General features: G+C 42.9%; 1 protein-coding gene across 4 annotated transcripts in view; it reads right to left on the reverse strand.

Moving 5' to 3' along the window:
- The window catches only part of ANKIB1 (ankyrin repeat and IBR domain containing 1), a 108,031-nt gene that overhangs the window by 51,840 nt on the left and 34,020 nt on the right, over positions 1-22,171 (reverse strand). For all 4 annotated transcript variants that reach the window (XM_075922380.2, XM_075922381.2, XM_075922379.2 and 1 more), the window contains exons 3-5: positions 17,466-17,766; positions 3,295-3,477; positions 54-171 (exon numbers count right to left, since the gene is read on the reverse strand). In XM_075922380.2, coding sequence (XP_075778495.1) covers positions 54-171; positions 3,295-3,477; positions 17,466-17,766 — 602 coding nt within the window. The remainder of the gene's footprint in view (positions 1-53; positions 172-3,294; positions 3,478-17,465; positions 17,767-22,171) is intronic.

Genomic DNA, 22,171 nt, shown 5'->3' on the forward strand with positions numbered 1-22,171 from the left:
TTTTATTTTGCTGAAACAATTTCTAAAACTGTCCTTTGTTAGTTTTTGATTACCATGTGCCCGAAGCAGAGCTTCTGCAGTGAACAGAGGGGCTTGAAGCATGTCTGCAGATTCCACTATCAGCATATCCTTTAGCCGTCGCAGATCCTGAAGTCTTAGTCCCTCATATGGCTTTGAAAATAAAAATAAGACAACAGGTTAGCTCTTCAGAAGTAAAAGTTTTCCAATAAACCAATAACTTGTATTAAACTGGCAACAACCATTTAAATATTTCTACCTTCTAACAGTTATCCCAGACCACAGACAGAGGAACAACCCTCTTGATAGCTAATTTGCAGTATAAGGTATACCAAAAACTACCATGATCTTTCACTAGCTATAAATTTTTTAATTGCAAACTCAGATTTAATCATTAAAGGTGCCTAAGTCAAACATTAAAACAAAAGTGTCTCTTCAGAAGAATATGCATTTCAATCGGTACCAATGGAAAACAAGTTTTTGAAAGAGCAGACCTTGCGTGCGTGTGTGTGCGCACGCGCGCACTCATGAGTGAAATATGTTATTCAGAAACATCAATTGAAAGAATAAGTGAAACAGATAGAACATGCCAAACTGCTATAAAAATAATTGGTCCAGTTCAATCCTTTCTTTTTCTGTTGTGTTAAAGAATATTAAATGACAGAAACACTTGTAAAAGTTGTAGAGTCACAACTGATTCCCATCTTATTTAAAGGCAGAAAGCTTTTGTTCCGCCCCTAGCAATTAGAAACACTAATTCTCTCTCCCTGACCAAGTACTTCTTGCATCAAAGGTGCTGTACAGATCTCAGTGCAGGTCTACTGAACTGTATGAATAAGAATGCTGATTTCAAGGCACAGATAAAATGGCAGGATTGGTTAGGGTGGGGTGCAGGTACTGATGCACTCCCAGTTTTATTACATCTTCATCCTGGCAGGTTGCATGGGAAGTGTTACCATAACGCTAATTCATGGTTTTCCAAAGTTTATACTTTGCTTCTTTCTGGAAATGCTAACCTTCTCGTATGAGATGTGCAAAGGGATTTTAAGTTTCTGAATGGGTTGCTCAAAGATCTTCTCTCTCATTGGCTACGTCTACGTTGCAGGCTTCTTGCGCAAGAACTGTTTTGTGGAAGAGTTCTTGTGCAAAAGGTCTTCCACAAGAGCGCGTCCACACTGCTATGTGCTTTTGTGTAAGAGATGTGCTTTTGCACAAGGGCGTCCATGGCAGTGTGGACGTTCTCTTGTGCAAGAAAGCTCTGATGGCCATTTTAGCCATAGGGGTTTCTTGTGCAAGAAACTCATGTTGCCTGTCTACACTGCCTTTTTCTGGAAGAGCTCTTGTGCAAGAGGGCTTATTCTTCGTGGGGAGAGGAATAACTCTTCCGGAAGAAGCCCTGTTTTCCAACACTGTACTATAAATTTACTTGTGCAAGAACACGCGTACAGTGTAGACGCTCTGCAAGTTTTTGCGCAAGAACGGCTGTTCTCGTGCAAAAAGCCTGCAGTGTAGACGTAGCCATTGAGTTCTTCCTTGAGGAGACAGACCCAAAACCTGAGCCAGCATAGAGTTTCAGCCTAAGCAATTTCCCTAAACCCCTGGGTCTCTGTGCTGTGCACTTGTAGCCTGTGCTGAGAAAGCTTGCTTATCATCAGAGCCGAGTGCTTGTGGCACGAAATAAGCAAATCAATCTATTCCTAATCATCTACTCTGGTTATAGCACTGTGCCCCTGTGGCATACTCTGACTATTCCTGTTTTCAGTTACCCTGCCAGTTTCTGTGCTATGCACCTATTTCTAGAGCCCTCAGGAAATTAAAAGCAGACAAACAGTGGGAAAGGATTTTATTTTGGGAATTCTTGGCTCAATGAGCCTTAATTTGCAACCCACAATCTGTTCTGGAACTCTAATGTGGCAATGCCCATTTTCAAGGCAGTCTACTTGCATATATATTTTAGAGCCTTCCGAAAGGAAGTATGTAAGGAAGCTGTACCATGGGAATATGCTGATCAAATAATTCAATTTTTTTCTCTCACCTGTGTTTTTACCCTGGTCTCTCTTGGCAAAGCAATTTCCATGCCAATCAGGCTCTGCATATGCATTTTAAAGTATTTTGATAGTTAAAAGTAGGTCATGAAGCTACTTTTATATTAGAAACTCTCTGACCAAGGATAGCTGTTTTCACTGCAATCTGCTTATGTATGTGCATTTTGAAGTACTTTGAAAAATAAAATCCTGTCATTTTGGAAACGTGAGCCTAATTTACTCAAATTTACTGCATTAGCTGTATACAAGGTTTTTAACTAGCATACTAAATTGCAAGTTGATTTGGCAGCCTATACATTTTAGTGTTCTTTTGAAAAACTCCTGTGAAACTGGAATGATTTTGCAGCTTTGCATGTACAGTGTTATCCTGCTCTCATTAGTGATGGATGGGATCACACTACAATCAACTCATTTGCGAAGGGAAGAGAACTGAGGAAGGTATATCTTATTTAAACCACCCCAAGATTGCACCTTTTATCAGGGCCCCTTTTCTGATAATCTAAATTCAAGTTGATCTGGCTCTGCATGTGTCTTTTAGAGCACTTTATTAAAAAAGGAGGTCATGATTGGAAGGCAATCTTAAAATGGGAAACCCCTAAACAAAACAAAGTTAATTTACTCCAAAACCAAATTTCAATCTTATCCAAGTGTGCCTATGTATTCTACAGCACTTCTAAAAGTGGACATGAAAATTACATGCCTTTCTGCAAGACCTAGTGTGCACCAAGTACCACGCTCTAGAGCCAGAAAGAAAAATCAGTATCTTTTGAAATATTGAACTTTGCAGCTGCTTCTTGGTGGTATTCGTTAGTTTAGTGGAAATATGCCGTGGATCTTCATACTCCCCCTTCCCCCCCAATTTTTTTGGCAAAATATCGTAAAAAATTGAACATTTTAGAAGCTGATCATTTTTGGAAGGCTCTCTCCCGACTTAATGGACCAAATGACCCCAAATTTACACCACTAACTTTACCACTAGCCTTAATTTGGCACAGCAATTTTCCAAGACAACCTGCATTACGTGTGTAATTTGAAATACTGTGAACAGAAAGCTCTGTTCAATCTTAACAATGGAATTACTACTGCTCTTCCACAGTGTACTTAACTCTAAGCATGTAAGTCAATGAATCGAAAAACATGCCTAGAGTTAAGGTCATACTTTTTGCCTCTGTCACCATATATGCAGATTTATAAAACCACAAAGTAGACATAATTAAAAGTTTTACTTCACCTCTTTTTTGTCTAAAGCAGCATATTCAGCTTCAATGCTTTCAGCTTCCGGATCTCGTGAGAATACCATTTGAGATTCCAGATTGAGGGCCAAGTCTTTATGGTGCTGCTTCTCAGCACAGTCACAGGGAGTATCTTTATTTTCATTTTCTGCGAACAAGTCTCCACCATGTTTTACCAGAAGCTAAAAGCAAAAAAAAAAAAACCCAGTCACTGACTCAAAGATGCTGAACATTAACAAACAGAGATCAAATATGGACTAGTATGTAAAATGTATATACTGTCAAACAACCTTGCGTGATTGCAAGGGATTACAGAATAAATAACTTTATTTCTTAATTAAGAACGTAACATATACATTACAGAATGATTTCTATTCATTTTGACTGGCACCTGGACATCAAATGTATCTTGGCTAGCCAGCAGTACTGCAATTTATTTTTTAAATTAGCTAGCGATCATATCAGCAAGTGGCAAATAAGCCTCATAAATTTCTTGAAATTTTACAATGCTGATTTTGTAAAATGCTGGCCACAAATCAAATTGAGAGAACATTGATTAGCTTCAACATAGCGAAAAAAAAAATTTACCCTTCAAAACTGAAGAATGGTAATATTTACCTTGAGAAATCTAAGAGGTGGGAATGGAAACAAGATTACTCAGCTCTAGCCCTGCATGTGCTTTCTGCTCCTTTACACTCATTATCTTCCCTCCAAAAGCATCACCTGATTCCAACATCTTTTCAATGGGATACCTCGGTCACCAACTACGTTATCTCCCTCAGTCACTTCTTGAGCATGTTGCCAAAAAATGCACACCTCCACCTTCCTTCCTTGGATGCTTCCATGCACAAGTGAGCAGAGTAGGACAGGATAGCAGAGAGTGGCAAACAGAGGGAATACAAGCTGGTCTCCATACGGAAAGAGAAAGTTAAAGGACTGGAGCCAACTATCTGCACTGTGTTACATCAAAGAAAATGAAGACCTTCTGGATAGAACTCAGCATCTGGTACTGCAGGCACTGCATGCTGAAGAATCAGAGAGGGCAGTGCAGAGCAGGGTGGAAAATTGGCAGTATGACTTCCAGAAGAAGAAAGAGGAGAACTCATGTATCCACAGTGCAGACAGAGGCAAGAAACTATTTTTAGTCTTTCTGCACAGGTACTACTGTGCAGAATGGTTTGGAAGAGTTATCTGAGGAAAGGGGTCAGAAGAAGATCCCATGGAACAGAATGCAAGAGATGCATTGAGGAGAGTGGTGTTGGTGAGGAGAACAGAGTCATCCATCTGCTGTCCAGACTGGGAAACTCAAGCAGTGTACCGCTTGCCTGGAACTAGAATTCCAGATGTGACTGTCCGTCTGCCAAGGCTAATAGAGACATCGAACTGCTACCTCTTCCTACTTCTCCATGCAGCTACTGCCAAGAATGACCTTGGGTGGGTCACCTCAGGTTCTGGGAAAAGAATAAAGGAGTTTCAGGTGTAAGTTGTATTTTCATCCTTTTTTCCTGTTGAAGGAAGAGGCCCAGGTAGAGACTGTCAAATTGTGGAGGCATACGTGTAGTTGTACAGATGGTGTCTGAGACAGGACTTTGAATTCTTTGACCATGGGATTGCTAGAAAGAGATGGAATCCACCTAACAAAGAGAGAGAAGAGCATCTTCACAAGGAGGCTTGTTAACCTAGTGAGGAGGGCTTTAAAGTAGGTTCTCTAGGGGACTCTAACCTAAGTGGAGAAGGATATTGAGAGGAAAAAGAAGGAGGAGGGTGCAACGGGGAAGCCTCCTGATTAAAACTGAGAAAGTAGGGCAACTGGCTAGTTATCTTAGGTGCCTGTACACAAACACAAGAAGCCTTGGAAACAATCAGGAAGAACAGGAAGGCCTGACATAGTAAAAAGGAAGTAAGATGTGACTGAAATAACAAAAACTTGGTGGGATACCTTACATGACTGGAACACTGTCATGGAAGGGAATAAACTGTTCAGGAATGGCAGGCGGGGGGAGGGGAAGGTGTAGGAGTTGCTCTGTAAGTAATAGAGAAGTATAACTGCTCAGAGCTTCAGTATGAAACCAGAGAAAAGCCTGTTGAGAGTCTTTGGGTTAATATTAGATGCGAGAGCAAGAAGAATGATGTCAACAAGATTGATATAGAAGGGTACAGCTTGCTCTGGAAGGATGAATAAGCTAACTAGGGAGGGGATGTTGTGAAACGTATACATTTGGACGGAGGTAGAGATGGACATAGGAGACAGACTTGTTGAGAGTCTCTGGGTAAGGTTAAAAAGAGTACCAAACAGGGGTGAAATCATGGTAGGGGCCTATTATGGACCACCTAACCAGAAAGAAGAGATGAATGAAACTTTCTTTAAACAAAATAATCCAAATCACAGGACTTGGGTGGTGATGGGGGACTTCAACTATCGAGACATCTGTTGGGAAAATAACAGCAAGATACAAATTATCCAACAAGTTCTTGGAATGTATCGGTGACAATTTTTTTATTTCAGAAAGTAGAGAAAGCTACTGGGGGGAGGCTCTTCTAAATTTGATTTTAAGAAATGGGAACTGGTTGAGAATTTGAAAGTGGAAGGCAGCTTGGGTGAAAGTAATCATGAAATGATACACAATAAAGACAGCGGATTTCAAAAGACAGACTTTAGTAAACTCAGGGAACTGGTAGGTAAAGTTCCATGTAAAGCAAGATTAAGAGGAAAAACAACTGAAAACAGCTGGCACGTTTTCAAAGGGACATTACTAAGGGTGCATAGAAAAGATAGGAAGCATGGCAAGAGACCACCCTGGCTTAACCAGGAGATCTTGAATGATCTTACAATCAAAAAAGAGTTTTAAAAAAATGTAAACAAGATCGAGTTATAAAAGATGAATATAAGTGTAGTCTCCTTATTAAAAGGGCCTCTGACTGTTTCTGGGAGGATCCTTTGTGCTGCAATCTGGCCCTAGAGACAACAACTCCCATGAGCCCTTGAGGAAAACAGCAGGAAAGAGGCTCTGCATTTTGGGACAGAGGAGCCAGGCTACTGTGGAGGAGCCTTTATCCAGTCCAGGAACCGGTTTGTTGCAGCTAGAGCTTGGGACTGAGAGCATGTGGGGCTTGGATCTCGTAAGCTGTTTTAGGGGCTGCTGATTGACCTAGTGGGGAGAGACTCTGGCTATTCCTGTGGCTGAGAAGGGCTACAAAAACCAGCACACAGGAGGAGGCTGTGAGTAAATGGGCTCTTTGGGAAAGTGCTGCCTGGGACAGACCTCAAAGCTATAGACTAAGTCTGGGTCCAAAGAGAGGCAAAGTGAGCAGCCCAGTGAACCAGAGCTGCTGCCATTTGGTGGAGTTTGGTCCAGTGGCAGAGGGATTTTTCAACTGGCTGCTCAGCTTGGACTAACACACACAGGACCTGCACAGCGATGTCTCTATTCCAGCTGCAGACCTTCAAGCGAGCCCACAAAAGCAACTGGGACTCTGAATCCAGAGGAATGCACACTCTGGGGTGGGATAAATGGTGACAGTGCCAATTCCAGATAGTTTCTATTATTTCGGTGTACTTTGTAAATTTTATTCACTGTTAATCCGTTAAACCCTGTTTAAGTTGTTAAGTAAAGGTGTGTTAATTCTGTGTAATCAATTAGATATATATTATTTATAATTGTTGTCCTGGGGTTAGAGCCAGATTACTCCTGGAATAATTTTATTCCTGGATGCTCCCAAGGCACACCATTAAGTGTGTACAGAGCCAACCAGGTGGAGGCACCGCCATTGTATATTCTTAGGGGCAAAGGACTACAGCAAGGGGTGGACATGGAATCCCCAACTAAACATCACCGCCACTGGGGTACTCAGGATCTTCTTTTATGTTAAAAACGTCAGGCACCCAGCACACATGTGAGTAACCTAGGGAGGATAAAGGGGGTTACATAAGCAAATAACACAAAATTAGAAAGGTGAAGGCACAAAACAAGCTCAATCTAGAAACATAAAGGGTAACAAGAAAACATTCTACAAATATATTAGAAGCAAGAGGACGACCAAGGACAGGGTAAGTCCATTGTTCAATGAAAAGGGAAAAACGGTAACAGAAAATGTGGAAATGGCATTGGTGCTTAACAACTTCTTCATGTCAGTTCTCACCAAGTGGTGATGACTGGATGTCTAATATTGTGAATGCCAGTGAAAATGGGATAGGATGAAGTTCAATAAGGACAAATGCGTAGTACTCCATTTAGGGAGGAACAAACAGTTTTACACGTGCAAAATGGAAAGTGATTGGTAGGAAAGTGTGGGGCCCTTAGTGAATAGGGGAAGACAGCTAGTGACAGATGATATGGAAAAAGCTGAAGTACTCAGTGCTTTTTCCCCCCACAAAGTTAGCTCCCAAACTGGTGCACTAGGCAGCACAACATGGGGAGTAGGTGAGAAGCCCTCAGTAGTGAAAGAACAGGTTCAGGACTATTTAGAAAAGCTGGACATTCATAGCCATGGGACTGGATCTAAAGCATCCAAAGGTGCTTTGAGAGTTGGCTATGTGATTACAGATGCACTGGCCATTATATTTGAAAATGCTTGGAAATTGGGGGAGGTGACAGACTACTGGAAAAAAGCAAATGTCATGCCCATCTTCAAAAAGGAGGAGGATCCAGGAAACTACAGACCAATTAGCCTCACCTCAGTCCCTGGAAAAATCAAGGAGCAGCTACTCAAGGAATCAATTTTGAAACACTTGGTGAACAGGAAGGTAGTCAGGAACTGTCAACATGGATTCACCTATGGCAAGTTGTGCCTGACCAACCTGACTACCTTCTAAATTGAGGTAACTTGCTCTCTGGCTATGGGGAAAGTGATGGATGTGATATACCTTGACTTCAGTAAAGCTTTTGATATGGTCTCCCATAGTATTCTTACCAGCAACTAAAGAAGGATGAATGAACTATAAATTGGATAGAAAGCAGGCTAAATCACCGGGCTTAATGATTAGTGATTAATGGCTCAATGTTTAGTTGGCAGTTGATATCAAGCAGAATACCCCAGTCAGTCAGTCCTGGGGCTGGTTTTGTTCAACATCGTCATTAGTGAGCTGAATGATAGGTTGGTTTGCAGATGACATTAAGCTGTGGTGGAAGAGGTAGATACATTGGAGAGTAGGGATACTGTTCAGAGTAACCTAGACAAGTTGGAGAATTAGGCCAAAAGAATTTTGATTAGTTCTAATAAGAACAAGAGCAGAGTCTTACACTTAAGTCCCCCATGCACTGCTACAGGCTGGGGACCAACTGGCTAAGCAGCAGTTTGGCATAAAAGGGTTGTAGATTATAGAAGATGAGAACATGGATATTAGTCAACGGTGTGCCCTTTCTGCGAAGAAGGCTAATGGCATATTGGGCTGCATTAGAAGGAGTTTTGCCAGCAGATCGAGAGAAGAGATTATTCACCTCTGACTCTGATCAGGCCATATCTGGAGTACTGCATCCCCCACTACAGAAAAAATGTGCGCTAATTGGAGAGAGTCCAGCAGAGGGCAACAAAAGGGGCTAGGGCATATGATTTATGAGCAAAGGCTGAAGGAACTGTGCTTATTTAATCTGCAGAAGAGAAGAATGAGGAGGGATTTGATAGCAGCCTTCAATTACTTGAAAGGGAGATCCAAAATAATAAGCTGTTTGCAACAGTGGCAGAAAACAGACCAAGGAGCAATGGTCTCAAGTTGCAGTGGGGAAGATCTAGGTTGGATATTAGGAAAAACTACCTCACTAGGAGATTGGTGAAGCCCTGCAATGGGTTACCTAGGAAGGTGCTGGAATCTATATCGTTAGAGGTTTTAAAGCCAGGCTTTACATAGCCCTGGCTTTGTTAGTCCTTAAGGTGCTACTAGACTTTTTGTTGTTTTTTAAGTTTTTCCTGTTACAGATGAACTCTGCTACTCCTCTGAAACTTTTGAAATTATTTAGGTGGGGTTGGTCCTGCTTTGAGCAGGGGGTTGGACTAGTTGACCTCCTGAGGTCTCGTCCTACCCTAATCCTCTATGATTCTATGACCGAGCACTTAAGAGATCTGTGATAGAGTGCAGACAATGCGCTTTCAGTACTGAGGTTGAGGAGACAGGCTGCAGTGGCACTATTACTCATGAATTGTTAGACAATTATTTCTCTAACAGGCAACAGACTCTCCCTTGCCCCAGAAGTTCCCGTTAAATCAGGAAATAGCTACCCAGGTGTTTGCATACCAAAAAATGATCAGATACCGTTGATAAGACATTAAATAGAAGAGAACAGAGCATCTGAACTGGTATAGCACACCTCAATTCAGGCCATTTATGTAAGGATTAATAGAATATTACATACTGTGCCTCGTATGAACTGAGGATTGTGATACAATAGGCATCACAGAAATGTGGTGGGATGAGGTTAATCAATGGGACACAGTCATACGAGGGTAAAAAAAACGACTGAATAGGTCGTCCTTGTGGAGGAACGGCACTATATGTGAAAAAGTGTAGAATCAAATGAAGTAAAAATCTTAAATGAACCAAACTATACCACAGAATCTCTATCAATAGCAACTCCATGCTCTAATGATAAGAAATATACTACTAACCACCTGACCAGGATGACGATGGTGACTAAAATGCTCGGGGAGATTGGAGAGGCTATAAAAAAAAACCTCTATAACAATGGGGGATTTCAACTATCCCCACATTGACTGGGTACATGTTATCTTGGGAGAGGATGTGGAGATAGTTTCTTGACACCTTAAATGACTGCTTCTTTGAGCAGCTAGTCTCAAAATCCAGAGGAGAGGTTATTCTTGATTTAATCCTAAATAGAGCACTGGATCTGGTCCAAGAGGTGAATATAGCTGGACACCCTGGTAATAGTGACTATAACTAAATTTAACATCCCCGTGGCAAGGAAAATATCACAGCAGTCTACCCCCATGACATTTAATTTCAGAAAGGGGAACCACACACAATTGAGCATGTTAAACAGAAATTAACACATATAGTGCCAATAATTAAATCCATGTAAGCTGCATGGAAACTTTGTAAAGATTCATAATAGAGGCACAAGTGAAATGTATATACCACAATAAAAAAAACATAGTAAGAGAACGAAACAAGTGCCACCATGACTAAACAAAGTAAAAGCAGCAGTAAGAGGCAAAAAGGCATCCTTTAAAAAGTGGAAATTAAATCCTAAGGAGGGAAATTGAAAGTTGCATAAGCTCTGGCAATACTGTGGAAGTGCTAAATATTCTTTACTAATTTTCACATTAAACATCACAAATATTTCTGACAGGTTTATCTTTCAATTGCATTTCTGAAACACATTTTCCAGTTATTTTTAGTGTATCAGATTACATTGTCTGAAGCCTATGAATTAAGGTGGAGTTTGTAAAGCAAGTAGTACACTAGGTTTCTAAGGAAAAAAATTTGTATGTGCATCTTCCAGGTAGCCCATCCCTGTAGACAATGTATGGAACAATATTAATTTTTGACTCAGAAACCAGTCGCTGATGGGTACTAAACTGTATTTGTGATCTTCACAAGCTAGAGTTATTTGCTATGAAACATGAAAATGTAAAAATAAACCAAAACTCCACATTTTCTGAATTTTCTAGGATGCCATTTTCCATTATGGGGCGCTAGAAAATTTACCTGATATTGCTTGGGTCCTTAACTAAAATAAGTTTTGTTTTTCTTCATGTAAAACATTGCTTTGGAGTGGAGGTGGGGATGAGAGTTTCAGTATGCAGCCTTCCCAGAGAGAGAGGATACCCAGGCCCTCTCTCACCGCAGCAGCTTGGGGACAGGTGAGAAGCACCTGAACATTGCTGCTGCAGCTCTAGCAAGTACAGGTGGGAGTGGGGTTAATGTTCCCAGCTGGGGGACAGACAGACATACAAACTCTCTGAAATAGAATAATAGAACAATAGAACTGGATCAATTCCAGTCCACTGCCCTTACACCAGGGCCAAGCATTGTCAGATCATCCCTTACAGGTGTCTAACCTGCTCTTAAATATCTCCAGTGATGGAAATTCCACAACCTCCCTAGGCAATTTATTCCTGTGTTTAACCACCCTGATAGTTAGAAAGTTTTTCCTGATATCCAACCTAAACCTCCCTTGCTGCAATTTAAGCCCATAGCTTCTTGTCCTATCCTCAGAGGCCAAGGAGAACAATTTTTCTCCCTCTTCCTTATAACACTCTTTTAGATACTTGAAAACCACTATCATGTCCCCTCTCAGTCTTCTCTTTTCTAAACTAAACAAGCCCAGTTCTTTCAGTCTTCCCTCATAGATCATGTTTTCTAGACCTTTAATCATGATTGTTGCTCTTCTCTGGAACTTCTCCAATTTTTCCACAACTTTCTTCAAATGGTGTCCAGTTCTGTGCACTACATCAGGATGTGACTGTAAAGCATTTAAGTATAGGCTCAACTTTAATTACATGAGTAATTTCACTGTGATGAGACTTGCCATAAACTTAAAATTAAACGTAAGTTCAGGCGGTTTGCTGAATTGGGGCCAGAATGATTAACAGACTAAGGCAGGGATGTCACCGATACACTCCAAGATTTTGGTAAGTGGTCAAGGGCCGCACTTTTCTGTGGAGGGGATACAGGGTCTAAGGTGGAGGTTGGGTGCAGAACGGTGCACGGTGTAAGGGACTGGGGTACAGGAGATGGTGTGAGGTCTCAGAGGGTGTTTGGGTGGAGAAGGGGGTTGTGACCTGAGTCAAGGGATTGGGGTGTAAGGTCAGGGAGGGGGTGTGGGTACAGGAAAGGATTCTTGTCTGGGAAGGGGTGTAGGAGGAGGTACAGGTTCTGGGAAGGAGTTGTCACCTGGGGCAGAAGGGCAGGGGGTTTGGATGGTGACTTGGGGGAGGGAGCTGGGGTGGAGGAGGGGTTGGGATACCAGAGGTAGATGCTTGCTGGGAGGAGTTTACCTAATTGTCTCCTGGCCAGCAGCCCCAGCCCGCTTGAAAATACTGCTCCCTCCACGTGGCTCTCCAAACCGGATGCCCCAGTCTCTCAGGCCAAACGCTCAACTCCGATTGGCTGGCTGTTTCCAGCTAATAGAAACTGAGAGATTAGCTGAGGTCAGTTCTTATTGGCTGGTTGTTTCTGCCCAATAAGAGCTGAGGACTGGGTTGGGGGCAGGGAGATCATGCGAAACCTCCCCTTCCCTGCAGAACAGAGAAACGCAGGGATTGTGTTAAATGCGACATCTGCGTGTGCCTGAGGATCCTGGCAGGCTGGTCCATGGGCCAGATCCAGCCCCCGTGCCATATTTTGCCCAACCCTGGACTAAGGGCTGAGTCCCTGTTCAGAAAAAATTGATGGATGGTGACAATTGAGTAAGACAGAACTGGAAGCACAATCCATTAAGTTACAACTTCTCAGTCTGCTAATTGAATGTTATTCATTTTTGGATGGTATATAAGAAACTTAAAAAATATATTACACATTTCCAGGGAGCATTTTAAAGCATATCATCAGATCCCCTGTATTTCCAGCCCTCACTTGTTTCACAAGTTAATTGTAATCCTATTGATAACAGTAAATTAAAGATAGAGTCTAGAAGTGATCTAAATAATACAATGAAGAAAGATCAGCCACGTAAATGATCTTTGAGAAAGGTTGAGAAAGGAAGAGAAAGTATCTACTAGGGAAAAAGAAAGAACTAAGTACAAAAGGTCTAAAGCACAAAGTGGGAAGTAGGAAGCAAACAGGTAACACTAAAATGTCCAATAGGAAATAACAGATTCAGTTTCTCTCATTAACACTAGTCTATACGATGTATTTTATGTCTTCTCACACTCAAGAGGTATTATAAATTTATAAAATTAATGATTTTCACAGAAGTTTAAAACTCATGTTAAACTGGCACATCCATATTAATCTTAATTGTGTTACTGTACCAGCTACAGCATAATTCTTATTATTTAGTTCTATAGCTGAAAAACAGCTGGCCTCTAGCATGGCTTTGTTAAAAGGGAATGTTATATGAGTGAAGCCTTGTTAAATATCATGTGGCAGGTGGAGGAGAGCGAAGAATGAGGAAAAGTCTGGCATCATAGCAGCAAGCTCCCTGACATGTCTGGCCAAGGTGACAGGAAATAAGAATGCCACTTTCATGGAGAGGTGATTCAGGAATAGGACTCTTAAGCCCTACAATAATACAGTGATAATAAAAGCTACAATGTAAGGTGCTAATGGAGATATGACTCATCAGATTGCGTCCAGTCACTATCACAGACTAAGAGTGAGCATGAAGATTTTCTAATTTATATAGCTCTTTATACTGTGCCCATCTTTGAGGTATATGAGCAACCTCCAGAGCTATTTTAAGCAACACGGCTACACGTGTGTCAGTTACTCTTTGTTCTCTCATTCTCTTTCTCAAGGAAGGAGTGTATGAAATGGAGTATCTTGTTTTGGTATGGTCACAGATTTTTTTAATGTGTGTGCTATGTATCTGTTAGACATGACAAGGTTAATGAAAGGCACTTGGCACTTAGAACAAAGATGCTGATGATTGTGATGATTCCTGGGGCAGTTCATGCAAATCTCAGGCTGGCCCCCGAGAAAGACAAGCTTTAACCAAGCAAAACAATTTTCAAGAAATGAAATTTCATCATTGTATAAATTATAATTAAAAGCTCCAGCCAGGCTATCAACGTTTCCCATAGTAATATTCTTCCTATAATTGAATTCTGTTTAAATTTTATTTTTGGTGGATATTTTTCTTTATTTTTAATCCCATGCCTACTAGTTTGCTTTTGTTAAGGCATTGGTAAATGGAGATTACTTACCTGTAACTGGAAATTATTTGAGATGTATGGTCCCTATCTGTATGTGAGAACACGTGTGTCAGTCTGGAAATTCTTAACAAGCAGCATCCTTTGGTCTGCACATGAACAGTTGCTCTTCTCATGGTCCAGTGCAGCATTAGTGGCCGAAGCAGCCAGAAGTCACAGGCCCTTTTGAAATGCTGGGCCCTGGAGCAACTGCCCTCCATATCTCCTATTGGCAGGCCTGCATCTCATCCTTTATTTTTTTTACAAGACATTGGCGTATTCCTGTGCCATCTCTTAAAAATGTTTACTTATTTACTTGTACCATCCTCTCTAGTCAGGAATATGCTTATTTGGTTAGCTAATACTTAGTGTGTTGTCATTTTGTCTGTCTCAGTTGGCGCCAAACCAGGGAAGGAGACAGATATTCTTGCTCACTGCTGCCTGGCCACGTAGGTAGTGCCATGAACTGTAAAGGCCTGAAGCTGAGATGGAGCTGCTGGGACTACCAGCAACTGAATATGTGCTCAAACCTGAGGAGCTAGTTCTGGTGGGACTACTAGCGGCTGAATACCCAGATGAACCTGAGGAACTGAAGCTGGTGGGACTATCGGCTCCTGAATACCCAAGGAGTCTAATCTGGAACTTGGATATTAAGTAGGCCAGAGTTTTTAGTTGAGGAGACTGTGGCTTAAACAGAATGTTGTGAGAGGATCCCCACTACTTGTATCCAGACATGAACCCCATCTTGTTCCACCCTCTCCCCCCAGAAAGCAAGAGAAAGGCCGTCAGCCTTTGATGCCCTGGGAACGCAGGTGTGCTGCCTGTTCCTGACTCTACCATAAACAGAAACCAGACAGTAAATGGGCTAGCTGACGACCCGGGGCCTCCTGCCGCCCTGATGGCTAGTACAAGTAGTTGACACACCTGCACTGTCCCAGGAGAGGAATCTTCACCCATCACATACCAGAGGTGCCCATTGTCTGCATTTTCCCAGGTGTGAATTATGCTTTGCACCCTTCGTGGGAAACTTGGTGTTCAAAGCCATTTTTCCTAATTGGCCACTTGAGACCAGGAAGAAGCCTACGTGACCCAAGGGGTATAAAGAGGGGTTCAGTAGCCCACCCCATTTGAGCTCCAATCTACACCTGCTGGCAGGTATTGATTGTCTCCCGAGGTCTGTGGGACGCCCAACCTCACCCTACTTCTTCCCGAGGGATTGAGAGAAAGATGCTGGCCACGCCAAGTCTGGAACACAGGGGTGAGAAGGTATACCTGCTAGGTGTCTATTTTGCATGCATATAATAAGAGCTCAGAGAACCAAAAGGGTTTCATGGTACCTGTAAGTGACTTCTTAGTGTAATTTCTGTCCTATCCTTTGTAGTGGCTGTGTTATCTGTAACACAGCAGTAGCATTTAACAGCTAAGTTTACCCTGTAACAATAAAATAGTAACTGTTTAAGCTTTAACCTGACTCCTTCAGTTGCTGTAACAGAACCAAGCACAATTTAAAAAAACTTCAGCCGGGCATAAGGGACAGGTATAGGAAGAGCTTGGGCGTTTGGATTGTGTCACTCCCAGATTACAGATCCGTTGGGGCATCTCTCAGTCTTTCCTAGACTGCCCGCTGCAAAGGGATCCTATATTCTAGCAGCTAAAATCTGTGATGTAATAGGCTCTTCCTATAAACCCAGGGCGTCTGTCAGCCGCCTTCTGCGATGGGACCCCGGTCCTAGCAGTAAAGTCACGGACGTTAAACCTTTTTTTCAGTTGCTCTCGGTCGGTCGGTCGCTCTCGGTCGGTCCGTCGCGCACGCACACACACACACGCACACCCTGACCGTCGGCTGACACTACTGGGTTCTTGGGCTGGAATGCAGTAGAGATAAGTGGGCCTGCATTCCTCTACCCCTGACACCTCACCTCTAGAGTGTGAGGTCTCTGCATTATAGGCCATATGGCCAATGCTTGCCAGTGCTCTCCCAGACTGAGGAGCTGTGCGACAAACTGATCATCAGCGATCCCCCTATCTAAGGGCCCAGAGCTGCCTACCCTTGGGAGTTATCCCTATTACAAAGGCCAGGATGCTGTGCCTACTCTGTGGTCTCCTTTTTGCCAAACGGGGAAACTATCTACTACAATGGAAAAAAAATTCTGTATGTACTTTACAAAATCCACACCTCTGAGCAATATTGTTATATAGAACTTAACCCCCCATGTAGACAGCATTATATCAGTGGGCTGCCTCTCCTGGAGGTGGAGTTATTAAATCAAAGGGAGAGCTCTCTCCTGTAGGCGTGGAGCCATGGGGTACGTCTAGACTACAGGATTCTGTTGACAAAGCCTCTGTCAAAAAAGAGCGTTTAGACAACAGCCAGTTCTGTCGACAAAGCAAGCCACTTTTTCAACAGAGTCAAGACATTCTGTTTTGAAAAAGCAAAGTGTGGATGCAATAGCGCCTTTTTTCGACATAACTGTCAAAAAAAGGCATTATTCCTCGTAGAATGACGTTTACCGCCGTTGACAAAACCGCCGTGTTCTGTCAACTTACTGTCAACAGAACTCGGCGGTAGTGTAGATGCAGGTATAGTTTTGTCGATAAAACTATGGTGTCCAGCCAGTTCTGAAGCAGTAGCCACTATAGTGGCTATTGCTATAGTGAACTAGCCACACTCAACTGGCCAAATAGCCACATGTGTCTAACGTGATGGACACCATAGGCTTAGAGTATCTTCACCAGATGCACTAGAGGTGTAGTGTTCAACTGTCTTAAAAGTGCCTAGAAAAACTGGCCAATGCTATTCATTATTTTCACATATATTAGAGTTTGTTCTCATTGGTAAACTGTAGTTATGCTTGTACAAAGTGTAGAGTTCTCTCTTCAGTCAGTAGCTAGAGACTATGGGCTAAACATATATAAAGTATTCTTGAGGCAAGGGGTAACTAGTTAAAAACTCCTCCAGTCACAGCTGTTTCCCCATCTTAAGCAGGGTAAGCAAGCTTCTCAAATTTGTCTCAGGCTTTTATTTATTCTGTTTTTCTGTCATCTATTTCTCTAACATCAGTAATAATTACTTAAAATATTCTAAACTAATATAGTTCTTCCTCATATTTATGATTTATCTTATAAAGTTAACTTAAATATATGCAGGTTCATTTTCCTTTGATCTCTACTCAGTTTGTATGACTACCTGATAGGGTAGCGTTGGGTTTTTCAGATTTATAAATGTAACATTCTAAATGGACTTTTCCCCCCATTTTTGTAATTCTTAAGTTTGTATTAAAAATGTTTGTTTTCTCTAATCATCTTATCGAGCACACACATAAACACCACAATTCTGTGTTTGTATATATAATCTGTTTTTTACCTCTACACAGGTTTTCATCCCTGAGGCAGCAGCATAGTGCAAAGGTGTATTTTTTTTGTTATCAACAGCATCAATAGCTGCTCTTTCATATTCTCCTTGGTCAAGCTTTGCTCCTTTCCATTTTAGGATCATTTGTAGACAATCTGCTCTTCTGCTGTCATCTTCAGAGGGTCGTGCCAAGCGAGGATGGAGAGCTCCCTCCGCTATCATTATTTCAGGTCCCATACACAGCAAGTGCATAGATGTCTCATTATGCACATTTCGTTTATTGGGGTTTCCATCTCTAGCAAAAAGAAAAGTCCTATATGGAAAAATAAAGACAAATAATCAATATATAAGATAATGTATTCTTTTAATACATTAAGTTGAACAGAGAAGTTTCATTATGTCTGCTACTGTCTTCTAGTCAAGATTTTGATTTATCCAATTCAGTGATAAATGAAAATTATTTCAGAGGTGTGAACAGTGGGTTAGAATCTCAGGCTACGTCTACACTACAAGGAAAAGTCAGAAAAGAAATGCAATGTGCGTATCTTTTTCCGCTTTTCTTTCGAAAGAGGCTTTTCCAAAATTTGGCCCATCTACATGAAGCCAAATTTCAGAAAAAACTCCTCTTCGGCACATCCCTTCTTCCTCATATAATGAGGATTACAGGGACAGTGAAAGAATGCGTCTGCTTTTTCAGAAATTATTCTGAAAAAGTGGATGCATTCCTTGGACGCAGCATAGCTTTTCCAGGATACCAGAGGTATCCTGGAAAAGCTCTGTGATGTAGACATAGCCTCAGTTTCAAGTCATGCTGCTAAAATATGGAAGTAAAAAAAATACTATTAATCTTTCTCATTTGTGTGGTGCTTCTATTACCCTCTTTATTCTCTTTCAAAGAGCCCCCAAATTGCTTTAACCTTACCTTACATGGAAGAAGGCTGGATGTAACTCTCTCCAGAGTTCCTGCATCCAGTTCTGAATGCTCACTTGTAAGTAGTTCATTCGAGAGAGACTTAAGATGCATTTCTTCCCTGAAGGCACAATTACTCCCCCTCCCCCTGTCCCTCCCCCCCTCCCCGGTCCATTACTCTTGGAAATGAATACTTGTAATTGTCAAAATCAGCAGTAAACTCTAATTCTAGAAAAGCAATAAAATACAGGACAACCAAAACACCCCATGAATAGTGTATTTTACTTACAATGCATGAAAAATATCTGTGTAATAAACTGAACTGATACACCAAGAAACAGAAGATGATTCAGGAAATATATTCAAATTCAAATCTTAGCAGAATTTGTAAATATTCTGACACTGATCACTTCTATTTAACTATTTACTGTTTTAATGCCATTATATTTCATGATTTGCAAAAGCATGCTTACAGTTACAGACTTTTCCACCTTTAAAATGTAGCCAGTGTTAAAATCTTTTTTCTTATTTTTGCCCTCCAGGCATTAACTCATTGAAGATAAAATGTACCAATGATTTTATTTCTTCAAAGTATTTTATAAACATTTTAAAATTAAGATAGGAAAAATAACTATTAGAAGTGCAAGAACTGAGAAGAGTTTGTCTTCCACTATATATAAAGTATAAGTTACACTCAGAGGTTTAAGTAGTAACCCCTGAGGGATATGGGGAAGAAGTAGGGGCTGCCAGTCTGATACTCTCTTTTGGAAGCAAATGTGTGGGATGTAAATAAATGGGGAGTAGTCAGAGCCTGAGTTTTGTCTCAATGCAAAGTCTCATAACCCAGAGTCACTCCAGATGGGAAAATAATCTGCACCAGTGAAAAGATGCCATCTGCTTCCACTCTGAGGCAATTGGGAAAGCAACAGATTTTGATTACTGGAATCACAATTCGGTTCCTGCCTAGCTTCACCTTGCCCCCTACAAAGGCAGGATCATAAATTATGATGCAGTTTTGAGAGAAGAGAATTAGGGCACCATTACACCAGTACAATGGGGTCCTAACTTGAGTAGGCCTGTGTCTCTTCTGAAAAAAAAATTATCCTTAAAGGAGTTTAAGCAATTGTAGGAGGGAGAAAATAGGGTCTTTTGTAGGTAGCAGAGAGGAATCTGCAGGGTATTAAATTCAAGGTAAAAGAGGGATAAGTGCAGGGAATGGGGCTGGGGGACACAGAATCAAGGATTTTGTAGAGAGTTAAGCAGGGTGGATCAGCGAGGAGGAGACAGGAGATGACCAGGGAATTTGCATTCATTTGAAAAAGTCAGTTGTTGAGATACTCTCAAAACTGCTCTAACCCCAGACACTTGCAAAATTGGCAAAATTCACTGTCCATCCATATTCCAGTTGCTCCTTTGTTTAATGTGAAGTCTTTTGGACTCCTTCCTCACTCACCTCACAGCTTGTGAGAATCAAAAGAACCCAAAATAATGCTGAATTTGTAACCATATTTTGCAATCCTCACATATTTTGGATTGCTCACTGAAGGAACAATCAGTCTCACACATGCAGAATGGGAAGTGACTGTCTAGGGAGGATTACTGCAGAAAGGGATCTAGGGATCATAGTGACCACAGATTAAATATGAGTCAACAGTGTGACACTGTTGCAAAAAAAGCAAATATGATTGTGGGATGCATTAACAAGCGTGTTGTGAGCAAGACACAAGAAGTCATTCTTGCGCTCTACTCTGTGCTGATTAGGCCTCAGTAGGAGTACTGTGTCCAGTTCTGGGCACCACATTTCAAGAAAGATGTGGAGAAATTGGAGAAAATCCAGAGAAGAGCAACAAGAATGTTTAAAGGTCTAGAGCAGTGGTCCCCAACGTGGTGCCCACGGGCACCACGGCACCCACCGGACCATTTATGTGCGCCCACAGAGCAATCTGGGCTGGCCCCGCCCCTGGGCATGCGGCAGGTGCCAGCCTCGGGCGCATGGGCATCCCCTGCCCCAGGGTCACGGCGCATGCTAGTGCCGGCCCCATGCATGCGGCACCTGGGCGACCGCTGCCCGGGGTCGTGGCACATGCTGATGCCGATGCCGGCCCCGGGCGCGCAACACCTGGGCAGCTGCTGCCCGGGGTTGTGGCACATACCAGTGCCGGCCCCAGGCGCGTGTCACCTGGGCGGCCGCTGCCCGGGGTCGCGGCACATGCCGGTGCCAGCCCCGGGCGCGTGGCACCTGGGCAGCCCCTACCCAGGGTTGCAGCACATGCCGATGCCGGCTCCAGGCGTGCAGCGCATGCTTGGCTCGGGCCCCAGGCACGTGGCCCGTGAGCAGCCGCGCCCCCGTACGCGTGGCGCATGAGCGGCCCCATCTCCGTGGAACCAGGTGTACAGCTAGTTCGGATTAGAAGCCTAATCCGAACTAGCTAGTCCGTGCCACGTGTAGCCGCGCGGCACGGGGTCTCAACTAGCCGGCATTTAAAAATGGCGCCGGCTGGCTTCATGCAAATGAAGCCCGGGAAATTCAAATCCCGGGCTTCATTTGCAACTGCGGATGACTACATTACCCCCGCTAGTTCGAACTAGCAGGGTAGTGTAGACATACCCCCATTTCTCTAGGGGTGCCTCTACACTGCACCCTTACCTCGGAATAAGCTACACAAGTTGTGTAGCTTATTTCAAGCTAATCTTGACAAAGCGCAGTTCTGACAATCCCTTAACACCATGGTCACCAACCAGTAGATCGTGAGCTACCGGTAGATCTCAGGGGCTCTAAGAGTAGCTCTTGAGCACTCTCTGAACTGCGCACCTGCGCAGTACATTTACATTAGATTTCCTCATTTGAGGAGCAGCTACTTACTGAGCAACAACACAGGTGAGTAGCTGCAAGGAATGGTGGGAGCTGGGAGGTCGGGAGGGCTGAAACACCCCAGCCAGCTGACTGTGGCCTTCACAGCTGGAGCTAGGCGCAGCCTCCCTGGGCCGCATTCCCTCCGGACTGACCGCAGGGCAGCCAGGCTGGAGGGAAGAGAAGCCGCTGCCCGGCCAGCTGGCCATGGCAGTCAGCCAGGGTGCACCATGCTCCACGTGGGCTGGCTCAGAGGAGAAGCTGCTTGGCCTGCTGGCTGTGGCGTTCAGCCCAGAGGAGGCTGAACCACGCTCCAGCTGATTGGGCAGCTTCCCCTCTGCTCCTGCCCATGTGGAGCTTGGTGGCACCCTGGCTGAGCATCATGGCCAAGGAATAAGGTGGCTTCCACAAGAAGGGCTTTTTTTCTGACATTTGGTCCAGTGTAGACAGGCCAAATGTTGGAAAAACCTCTTCCTACAGAAGAATTTAAAAAAAAAAAAAAAAAAAAGCAGCAGTATAAGGATTGGGGATAGCAAGTGATGGAGAGGAGGAGGATAGAGAAGGTGGGGCTTCAAGGAAGGAGCGGGGCAGTAGATCTTGGCTTGGTCTGTCATTTAAAAAGTGATCTTGGGTGTAAAAAGGTTGGAGACCACTGCCTTAACCCTTTTGGAATGAGGGTTACAGGGATGCCAGAATAGCACACCCATTATTTCAAAATACATTTAGAAATAACGGGCACATTTAAAGATGTGGAATTGCTATTTCGGGATACTTCCACGCCTGAAATAGTATCACTGTCTAGATGTAGCCTTGGTAAAGTAAACTTCCTCCATGAGGGGAGTAGCTAACAGCTGTGGGAGCCTGTTTACACTGGCAGTTAACAGCACTGACTTGCTGGGCTGGGGGCGGGGTGTTTTTTCACACTCCTGAACGAGAAAGTTACAATACAGTAGACAA

The sequence above is a fragment of the Pelodiscus sinensis genome, chromosome 2 (assembly GCF_052426305.1).
Source record: "Pelodiscus sinensis isolate ZL-2025 chromosome 2, ASM5242630v1, whole genome shotgun sequence".
In the NCBI taxonomy this organism is placed as follows: Eukaryota; Metazoa; Chordata; order Testudines; family Trionychidae; genus Pelodiscus; species Pelodiscus sinensis.